The following is an 11384-nucleotide window of genomic DNA, read 5'->3' as shown; positions in this document are numbered from 1 at the left end:
GACCGATCAAATTGTGACATTGACTGAGAAGCCTCCTTTCTTCTTCTAATTTTCCTGTTAGTCTGATATGCACTGTATTATGTCATTTCTAATTGTCAGTAATCTTATATTAACATGTCCCGAGTGATCTAATCAAACCTTTAGAAAATACATTGTGATGGTCTGGTTTTAAGTTATGACAAGAGTCAAACTGCATTTTCATGTTTTTATTGAAATAAGTCAGAATATCCTTCCGTCACGTAGAGTACTGATCGATTCATTCAACTAATGCTACCTCCATGTGAAATACCAGGTCAGCTCACTGTCTACTAAGTCTGCCAGACCGTCATCATTCTTCCGCTCCACCTCAGATGTTATCAACCGGTCGTCCTCTTCTCTAGTTGCATGCTTCCTGTTGTCTTCTTCACCTTCAGATACTAACTCTTTCTGTAGGCCGTCTTCTGATGGCAACATTTGCTCTACAGACACCCAATGTTGCAACACTTTAGCTTCCCTCTGGTTCAAATTGATCTCATCTTCTTCACTCTCCTCTTGTACCACATACTTTGACCCATCCACCTCGAACTGATTTGAATCCTTCACTTCAGACTCTTTCTTCTCCTCCTCCACAAAGACCCTTCCCCTAAAACCGAACTCATCTAAATCAGGTTCTGCAGGTTCTGTCATCGCTCCAAACCCACCATCTTCTTCAAACTCCTCTTCTTCTTCATCTGCGTAGTCTTGCTCTTCGTGCTCTTCGTCATCTTCATACCCTTCTAAATCCGCACTGTCCCAAAGGGTCTCATGACTTTTCAGCTCATCGTGATGATTTATTGTGGCCTCGCCTTCTCTGCCGACTGGTGGAAAGCCATCTTCTGCTGTGTACGGCTGATCAGAGACCAACAATGACCCACTGCTGGCAGAGCCTTGAACAAAGTTAAGAGATGTAACTATTTTTAATCATCAACAGGAACAGTTCATCCCCAAAATCAAAAATACACATTTTTCTTCTTACCTGTAGAGCTATTTATCAATCTAGATTGTTTTGGTGCGAGTTGCCTAGTTTTGGAGATATGGAGAGGGGAAGTATTTTTACGTTTGTACGTGAAACTGCTCACAACAATGTCTGGATTATGTTGAGAAACCAGGTCATGATTTCCCGAAAGAATCATTGCTGTGGAGTTTTTCAAATGTTACATTTTTTGATTGCTTAGACAGAGCGCCATTTAGTCCCATTATATTACACAGAAGGCAGCCATCTCTACATTCGATATCTCCAAAACAATCTAGATTGTTAAATAGCACTACGGGTAAGAGGAAAAACATCTATTTTTGATTTTGGGGTGGTGAGCCAACACAACAATCCAATATATCTGAGTAGGAATGGTGCATGGATATTTCCTTGAAATCTAATCTAATCTAAAAAAAAGAAAAGAAAAAAAAGACATACCTTCCATCAAGGCCCGCCGGGCTTTAGAAGTCACACATTGTGAATCACAGCATTCACAAACGGAGTCATCACCAGTGAGGGCCTTCCATCTATCATGGCAAATGCACAAGTATGCTCAAGCCAATTGTAAACAAAAACAGTCCCCTATAGTCCAGGAATGGAAATTTAACTGAGATAGCGTCAACACTCACCCGTTTCCTCTGTAGGTGCATGATTTGTGTGTAGGACCCGGGTCCTCAGCTTTGACAAACAATTTGCAGTGAATATTGACCTAAAAATGGAAACAGGGTTAAGCAGCAACTAAAACTTTGAATGTGGAGAATTATAAACCATGCTCACCTCAGTTTCAGGGTCAAACGTAAACTGGAAAGCCTTGAGGGAGAATCTGAGGGTTTTGTCGGTCCGAGAGATAAACTGAGAGGCCCCTGGGTTGCTCTTACTGTCCAACATACAGCTGTGGATGACAACACGACACTAAATGCAAATCAGGACACCAAGGGAAAAAACAAAGATTTTGAATGCATTACTCTCCATAATACGCACCCAAAATTGTCAATGATGGCGTATTTGAGGGATGATGCAGAGCCACGGGATGGTGTAGCGTAGCAGGTGTTGATGTAGAGTTTCCCACCAGTTGACAGATGAGGAGCAGAGACCTGTAAATTAATAGTCTTTCCAATCTGGTACACCTGGGACTTGACTGGTCTGCTCCATAAATCTGAGGGTTCATTAAAATATATATTTTTATCAAATGAAGCCACCTAATAGCCATTTATCAACACTTTACCACACAAACACACATTTGCACTGAAAAGACAAGCTGCAAACCACATTTCTTTAAACATACCATCCATTAACGTCAACTGGAAGTCATCTGGATTTTCTTTCAGCTTTTTACGCACAACAGTAGTTTCCCATGTGGGCTGCACAGCCAGTTGGTACACATGATGGTTCCTGGACAGGTTTTGGAGATTGTAAATAGCGAGCTTTCACACGCGCACACACACACACACACACACACACAGGGGCGGGCTGGCTGGCCATGGGGGATACCGGGGGAATCCCCGGTAGGCCGACGGGGTTTTGGCCCGGTCCAATACCGGCCCACGTCAATTACTAACCGGCCCTCGCTCTGAGATCGCCGACCCAGACTATATTCTATGCTTCACAGAACACGTTCAATTGACTAAGAGAGAGAGATAGATAGATAGATATCTCATGTCTCAGCAGGTGAGACATGCTTCAGATACTAATTCTTTCTGTAGGCAGTCTTCTGATGGCAACATTTGCTCTACAGACACCCAATGTTGCAACACTTTAGCTTCCCTCTGGTTCAAATTGATCTCATCTTCTACCACATACTTTGACCCATCCACCTCGAACTGAAATATATAGATATAGAGAGAGCGAGAGAGCGAGAGAGATATATTATACAGCATATTATTATATGATTTATATATTATTATATTATACTGAATTCCCTGTGTGGGTGACACAAATAAGATGTCCTGACGTGTTTGTCAAAGTGTTATTTACTGCTTTTTTCATGTTGGAATAAAAGTTAAATATTTAACTGCAAAGTAGTAATACATGTTTGATACCTTAATTGTTTTGCATGAAATCATTCTGGGATGTTTGCTGAAATTGATTGGATGTGGCACAGCCCTACAGAGAACATGTGCACCAGCTACCACTGCGTATAACCATCTGATACTAGCCCAGAGTTCAGCATATTCATCCAGCAAACTATACCTACCTTGGAGTGTTACAATAGCCAGTATTATTTTATTCAATGTGTCCATCCAGGCAAATTGGTGGATCCAAATGTTTAAAAAAAAAAAAAAAAACATATGATATAATTTCTTTGTAAGCATCCAAAATAATGTTAAGTGTATGGGTATTTTTCCAAGTAGGCCACTGACTGGTCGATACGTGCGATGCATTGAGTGGGCAACGCGCCGTGTATTGAGTGGGCCGGTCTGACAGTAAACTCCCGGGCCACTTTTTCCCCCCAGTCCGCCCCTGCGCGCGCGCACACGCGCGCACACACACACACACACACACACACACACACACACACACACACACACACACACACACACACACACACACACACACACACACACACACACACACACACACACACACACACACACACACACACACACACACACACACACACACACACACACACACACACACACACACACACACACACACACACACACACGCAAACGGATGAGCGACAAGTCTAACCTTTGATAACGGCATTCAATGTCGACATTGATCCGGTGCGCTCTGCTTCCTAAACGTTTTGGCGAAGGGTCATAATGGAGCACGAATTTGTAGATCAGGTAACCGCAGGGCGACTGTCAAAGAGGGGTCAGACATCGTGATTTCATGGTTATGCAGAGAGAGTCGGAGAACAAATGACTCAAATCTTACCTCGCGCACTGCATCGCATGACGTCAGAGGATACGTGAAGAGCAGGTCGCCGTATGGCCAGAGGACCCCGTTGCTTTTACAGTTGCGGCCTAATTGTAGCTCCTCTGCTTCGGCACCCAGACCGTAGAAAGATGGTTTGACGCGCACGACAAAGTCAGACGTGGAACAGGTTACAGAAACGTCTGGGAGGTAAGCAAAGTCCGACTGGATCTTTGCCTCGGGCTCTCCTGGACGCACGGGTCGAGGTGTCGGAGGAGGGTAAGGCCTTCGGGAACTGAGATGAGACAATGGAGAAGTGCCTGCAGGTAGTGACCTCCGAGAGGATCTTCTGTCGGCTGTTCCTGATTGTTTGGATTTTGGCGTACCGAGTTCGAAAACCCCTTTCCTTCTGGTAAATGGAGATTCATAAGTGTCCAATGCACAGGTGGGGAGGCAAAGTGATAAAACACTCCACAAAATATAGAGATGCCACTTTGCTTTCATCGCAACAGACTGCTGTCCTTCTACCTCTCTCCTTCAATCTGCGTGTACAACCACCGTTCAGCCACGGCTGGAGGCAATTAGAGGAGAGGATAAATTGGCAGCCTGTTGCCAAACAGGTGAAGTTTAGCGTCGTTTGGTTGATTTCAGTCTTTAAATAGGACCCAGGGACGGGTTTCTTTGGCTGCACATTTCTTTGTTTCGTCATTTTCTTGATTCAAGTCACAATATTTGGATATAAGCACTGTAACGAGTGAGGTTTTTGGAATCTGACTTAAAGAGAAGTGAAATGATTCAGACCTAACGTTTATTTGCAGTGAGAACACTGCTGTATGTATGGTTTCATTCATTTATTGTATTTACTGTAGACGAGTGAAAATGGTGGGTTTAGATACTAATAAACAGAAATCATCAGCTTGATCAAAGGGGCCAAATATTAGGCCCACAGGCCACTGTGCCTTCCATTGAGTTGCTAACTTACATGAATTTAATTCTACTTCATCTGACAAAAAAAACAAAGCATCAAGGTGTAAGCCTAAACAAGTCTTGGCTATTGCAAAGACATTAACAGGCTTTTTTTTATTTTGGCAAACTTTATTCACAGACTTAAAATTACAAATTTACAGCGCATTAATGTATCTTTTCTGATCAAACTTGGAAAAGACTATTTACATATTATACATATAGCAGCATCAGGAGAGATGTAATGTGCTTTTCTAGGAAGCCATTTAATGTGACAGATGTCCTCCAGTAACCTTATATTAGAAAGAAACTGGGTTTGGGCAGCTGATTTTAAGCGTCACAACACTGCCAGAGGCTGCTTGTTTATCACATTATACCAATTTGTGCTATTTTCTTGTGATGGTCTCAACGTTTTCCACAGGACTTGAAAATCACTCACATATCCATCAACAACCATTCACTGTTCATACATTTCCATACACGTGTGCTTTTACAAGCTAAATTATAATCCCTTAAAATAGTTTGTTTCAATAAATTGTTAAATAAAGCAATTCCTTCCCTTTGGAAAGTGGAAAGATGCTTGATGAAATAACTTCATACTGGAGTTGACTTTGCACTGAACGCACATTCAGAAATGTCATGTAAACATGACAGAGATTGGCTGAAATGCTAAAGCACAAAAAAAGGTGGGATGGCAAAACAATCGGAGTAACAATTGCAACAGAAAGTATTCAAGATGTGTGTAAGGCAGTGATTCAGACATACAGTACGTTATACCACAAGGTGCCTTTTCCCCCTTCAGAAGATGAAAGTAAACTTATTGTTTTTGCCTTTCTGAAATAATCTACAAGAAACGGCAACAACCAATGACAGGTAGGACAGCACCATACAACTCCAATTAGGGGAATAGTGCTGGTATGCCCTTTATAAATAAGGGCTGATACTGTATATTTCCTTCAGAGCACTGCCTGAACACAAGTGACCCAAGACATTGTAAACACCAAAGTATCACACTCCAGTCGAGTGCCGGTCTGATCTTGTAAACCAACAAATACATAAGAACACAAATCACACGCTGTGTCCCAAATACAACCTAGTATTTCACTAGGAGGTGCATTCACACTGGAGTGTAAAAATGACCACAATGCAATGGTGCCGCTGCTCACAACTAGTCGAGGTAATTAACATAGCAGCTACAGGAACATCTCAGTAAACAATAAAGTCACAGCTCTTTGGAAAAACAGGTTTGAGTTCTCTTTGTTGAGTAAAACTACAGCTCCCATGAGCTTATAGGAGCTGTATATGTTGAGTGCCAACAAAACATGTTTGATCTTCCTTTTAAATGACAAGTGCTGTGTTTCACCTAAACTGTTAAGGAAAACCTCGAAAAGGAAAAAGTATATTTGGAAGTGAAAGCAACAAGAAAAGTCATTAACCCCAGACTTTGGTTCTACACTACCTGACAAAATAATACACGAATGATTTATAAATTGTGTATGTTTTTCAGTTTTAGCAGGTGACTTTAATTAATTAATTAATATGAATTAATTAATTGGGACACAGCTGGAGACAAAGGCCACAGAAGATACTTTGTCCCACACATAAGATGCCACTGGCCGGCCACTAGAGGGCGACGTAGACCTGTGTGATCCACTGGTGGGGAGCTGGTGAATGCTGATTATGTTTGGGCAGCAGTGGTCTGTGGTCTCCGTTAGTCCAGATGGTTGGCGGTCGTGTCCCTTGACACACCTGTTAAAGCGGCCGTGGTGGTTGGCTCGTCCTCGTCCTCTGCGGCTACACGCTGCTCCCAAGTGCTGAAGTTTCAGACTCGGAGTCCCTGTCAAAGGACGGGAGAACAGCCAGGAGTCACACACAAAGGACTTGGCTTGTCCAAACAGGGTGAAAAAAACACCTGCCAACACCGGAGCAAAACAGCTTTTAAAAAAAGGTTTCATTAGGATTTAGCTCAGGTATAGAGAGCGGCATTTAATTGAGCATCTCTCTGGTTTGTTCACTGCGGCACACGGCCTGCTGCACAACAACAGGTGTCTAGCCTGGTGTGGTTTTACCGAATTAAGCATAAACATCTGTATTTTTTTGTCAAATGCTGGTGTGCGCATTTCCATTTCACTTACCGCATTTCCTGCAGTAGTTTTCGGTTGCCCTGCCTCCTTTCTTCATCAATAGGGTACGTCCTCAATATCAACAGCCCCACAGCTATAAGAACGACAGGCACGGGAGAGACCAGCACCTTCAGGGTTAAACTGACCGCCTCTGGTTGTGAGCAGCTCCCAGTCACATAGCCGGCAAATCTGCAGATAGAGGGAGAAACGTTGAGCTGATGGGAGTACAGTTTGGTAAGACTGTTGAAGGATTATGTGATTGTTGAGCACATGATCACTGGTCTGGTGAGCTGTAACATTGAGCTAATCTCTGTGAGCGTTAGAGGCATAAGCTTACATGTTATTAAGCATGACAGAGACGATATAAATGTACATGGGAATAATTTATGACAACGTGGCGACAGATGTAAATCAGCCAACTCACTTTAAACTGAGCGTAGAGACACCCAGAGAAACTCCAGAGGCAAACTTGATGAAGAAGACGTAGAAAGAGTAGAAGAGGGCTTCGTAGCCATGGATGTCTGGGTTTTTAACCTTGAAGTCATCCACTACATCGGGAAGCATTGACCTGCAAGCATGAACACAACATTTAGAAGGAAACTCGAGGCACAATCAACAGATATGTTGATTCATGGGTTCTGTGCATGAACTGGGACTCACCAGGGCAGGAGGAAAGCTGCCGCCACGCTCACACCTGCCGCCACTGAGACCAAGTATGAAATGATCAGGTTGCTCTTGATGCAGACGATTAGGATCATGAAAGGTACTGCCCACTGCGGGAAGAGAGAGAAGGATGTGAGCAATTACATAACAACACATCCTGTTTGATTTATTGACTTTGTTGCCCCATAAAACAACTTATTTCTGCTCACCGTGATGCCAAAGTAAACCGCTTTCTTCTTCCCAAACCGGGTCAGAAACCACTGCCACCACGGGATTGTTAGTGTCCCGGAAAGCTGGAAAAAAATGAATTATCAGTATTGTTGTTTCATTAAATCTCATTACACATGCTTAACAAAAGGACAAGTGATGTACACAGTTAATTTAGGATTGAGTATTCATCATTCACGTGAACCAAATTAATAATGAAAACATCAGATGAAATGTAGCCAGATTAGCTTTGTTCATATATTGTATAAAATAGAGGCATTCAATTCTTAAAGCAATATGGATTTAAATTTTTTTTTTTACCAATCTAAATTTAACAGAGAAAAATATGTATCTCCACTCTCGCATTGTTTGCAGATAATATAACATTTTATATGCTGGAGGAAAACTCAAGTGAAGGATTGCCACTTGTATCACTTGCATTGTTATCAGTGAGGTTTGATCAGAGCCTCAGTGAACCTCGAGGACACGGAGGTGATGTCCTCTGTATTTTGGGTGGTGTTGAGGCTTTATTATGTTACGATAAATGTAACTTTTAATTCTGATAAACCTGTCTGCCCAGGTAATGATCTGGGACTAAAATAAACGTTTAGTTTGAAATGTTAGGTCTTGGCTGAAGTATGCAATATGTTGTGTTGTATATGGTCTCATATAATAGATGATGTATTTCAACAACTTTGTTTTAGGAGGATTTCTTTGTTTCCATGCATGCATTTTCCTTTGAAACATTTACATGCAAATATAAGACCTTTATTGACTTCTTTGGACAAAAACAACTCCCATTCTCATCCAAAAAACAAAGCTGCATGATGGACTTGCATCACTATACGATCTCAGCATATCTATAAACAGGGCTGCAGATCGGGCGCAATGGAACCTAAATGTTACCTAAATGATAACTTTGTGAAAATGAACAAAGGAATTGGAAAGAATAAAGGGACCACTGCAGGAGGAGGTCAAGGGACAAGGGCACAATGTGCTTTGTGTAGTCTTGATTTAACCCTGCAGGGGGCAGACAACCTCTGACCTCCAGTTCAAACTTGGTCAACCAGTGACCACACAAGAACTTCCTACTGACAACTTGGAAAGTAACACGACAGATCAACTGCGGGCCGATACAATGGAAAATATTTCATTTTCCCCCCTTAAATCCCATCCTTCCAAATATGATACATGGTGCCCAAGAATGTTTCCCTTCTAATCAGAGAGAAAGGCACCAGAGCAGAAAGCAGCGAGAAGAGGATGGAAAGGAGGGCGCAACCAATGGTGGCAGTGAGGGATCGCCAGGGCAACCAAAGCGCCACCGTGTGACCGTCTCTGCCCCGATCTCCTGCTCAGGCCAAGCGAGTGTGTGACTGGGAGACGGGTTCCCAGGAGCCCAAACAACACCTCTTCTCACCCTGAAAATCTGCCCTTTCAGCCCCGGTACCATGCGCCTCCTCGCGTGAGGAAAGGCCTCAGAGTACGGGCTGGACACCCCACTAACACTGGGCGCTTACGCTGTGCCACGAGGACAGCCAAACAAGCTGCAGATGTCCTCCAAACATCATACTGATTAGAGCTTTTACATGGAGGTCAACAGCCCTTCAGTGGAAAACAGAAGAACTCACCATGATGACCAGGAGAATATTCTGGAAGTCTTTCCTATGGCCGAGAGAATAGGTGATAAAAAGGGCAAAGTTTCCCTCCAGCAACTGTAAAAAATAAAAACAAATGAATAAGATGCATCTTCATGCAAACTACAGATACAGATTAAATAAATAAAAAATAGTTCGACATCTTGGGAATTCCACTTTATATTTAGTTTGTTTAATACACATAAAATCAGAAGTTTAATCACCACAAGTTGTGGTTTTATCTTTGGACAGTTAGCAGCTTCCCCTCGTTTCCAGTCTTTAAGCTAAGCTAAGATAAATACTTCCTATAGCTTCATTTAACAGACACATATGAGAGTGGCATCTATCTTCTCCTCTAACGCTCGACAAAAAGAAGTTATTTCTCAAAATGTTGAATTATTCCTTTAACCATGGCTTCATCAATACCTTCTGTATCCAGCATGAGAGATAGTGAGATAACGAAACACAGTATTACCATGAAGGCCAGAGAGGTGAAGAGGAAGCCGATGACTAGTTTTATGTACGGTCCGTAGCTCATCACCAGCCACAGGCCCTGACGGAAGGTAAGCAGGGTTTTTTTCCGCCCGTTCTCTATAATCCAATGAGGAGAAGAGAACAAAGATAAGACAGCTGATAAATGTTTCCCGAGGACAACTGATGCAGAGGGACAAAGTCATGGGTTGCAAGACACTAGTAAGACTCAAATCTTGGCTATGAAGTCCTCAATCAAGTCCTAAATTTTGCGTTTCGAATCCTAAACAAGTCATTAGGGCTGTCCTCGAACAAAGACATCTAATTACACTCATACGATTTTGTCAAATAATCAATACGTTTATTTATTTGACAGATCTGTAGAACTGAGTTTCTCCACAAGGAATCACAATAAAACAGCACTTTTAATCTTGTGTTTACCAGAGATGTGCTGATAGGTGACAGAAAAAGCAACGTGCATGATGATGAGGTAGCTGTCGTCAGTCTGCTTGTATGTGCACTGTTCACGCAACGCGATCGGCTGCTGTCAGATTGATTCTGACTATATCCGTGGTCAGGAAAAGTAAGAGTTGAAGCCACGACTCATTGGTGTTCAAGGCCTCAGGTCTGACTCCAGTCCACGTTATGTGTCTAAAGCTCTGCTTTTAATTTGAAATATTCCACCTTGGCATTGGACAAGTGATAGCTTCTCACTTGTAGTTCATGGATTCATACCTTTTTGCTCCTTCACGCCCAAAAACAAGACTGCTGCACAGAGGACATAGATGATGCAGATGACCCCCGAAGCAATCAAATACGCTTGTTTCTGAGGACAGAAAACACTGAATTAGCGTCGACTAGCACTCATGTAAACGCTGTATGTAAAGATCATAATTTAACCGGACACAATGCAAAAGATTTAAGAGACTCACCGTCTCATCCAGTGAAACTCTGGACGTGTTGGTTGAGGTTCTGCCGTTCAGGTCGTCGGGCTCAGTGGGACAATTTGTGGCTCCACCTACTATCTGTCCCTGGATTGCTGTGCCCAGAACTGTGCCCAGCACCTCCACCATCATACCTGCGAGCAACACAGAAATGGAGCGTCAGCGCCAGAAAGACGACACGCGTGTGTAAAAGCATTTTGATCACGCAGGCGAGCTGACGTACGATAAGCGGTGGCAGAGTCCCTCTCTTTCTGGTCGTTAGTGATGAACATGGTGAGGGCTGAATATGGCACGTGAAAGCACTGCAAACGTACACAAACACACAGTTAGGTTGGTGCACACACACACACACACACACACACACACACTGGGACCAAAGTGGTGGGGCATGTCAACGTGACATACTAACCGTCTGCATTGACTGGAAGAGGCAGTAAAAGACCAGGTACCAGAGCACCTTCCCTTGCTCAAAAGGAGGCACGTACCAGATCAGGAAGTAAGTCAGCACCGCAAACGGAGTAGAGCA

General features: G+C 42.9%; 1 protein-coding gene across 1 annotated transcript in view; it reads right to left on the bottom strand.

The window, feature by feature from the left end:
• Window positions 1–4952: 4952 nt before the first annotated feature.
• The window catches only part of LOC306789915 (sodium-dependent lysophosphatidylcholine symporter 1-B-like), a gene marked incomplete at its 5' end in the record, with an annotated part of 11024 nt that continues 4592 nt past the window's right edge, over window positions 4953–11384 (bottom strand). Inside the window, 11 exons of the mRNA XM_079286000.1 lie at window positions 4953–6653; window positions 6952–7128; window positions 7364–7507; window positions 7600–7712; window positions 7812–7895; window positions 9438–9521; window positions 9919–10034; window positions 10650–10740; window positions 10847–10992; window positions 11082–11160; window positions 11268–11384. The exon at window positions 11268–11384 is cut by the window's right edge and continues 7 nt beyond it. Of these exons, the coding sequence (XP_079142126.1) occupies window positions 6611–6653; window positions 6952–7128; window positions 7364–7507; window positions 7600–7712; window positions 7812–7895; window positions 9438–9521; window positions 9919–10034; window positions 10650–10740; window positions 10847–10992; window positions 11082–11160; window positions 11268–11384 (1194 nt within the window). The 3' untranslated portion in view covers window positions 4953–6610. The remainder of the gene's footprint in view (window positions 6654–6951; window positions 7129–7363; window positions 7508–7599; window positions 7713–7811; window positions 7896–9437; window positions 9522–9918; window positions 10035–10649; window positions 10741–10846; window positions 10993–11081; window positions 11161–11267) is intronic.

This window comes from Melanostigma gelatinosum (genome assembly GCF_949748355.1).
Source record: "Melanostigma gelatinosum genome assembly, chromosome: 16".
Taxonomy (NCBI): domain Eukaryota; kingdom Metazoa; phylum Chordata; class Actinopteri; order Perciformes; family Zoarcidae; genus Melanostigma; species Melanostigma gelatinosum.
Note: the sequence above shows the minus strand (reverse complement) of the source record. Positions and strands in the feature narration are given on the sequence as shown.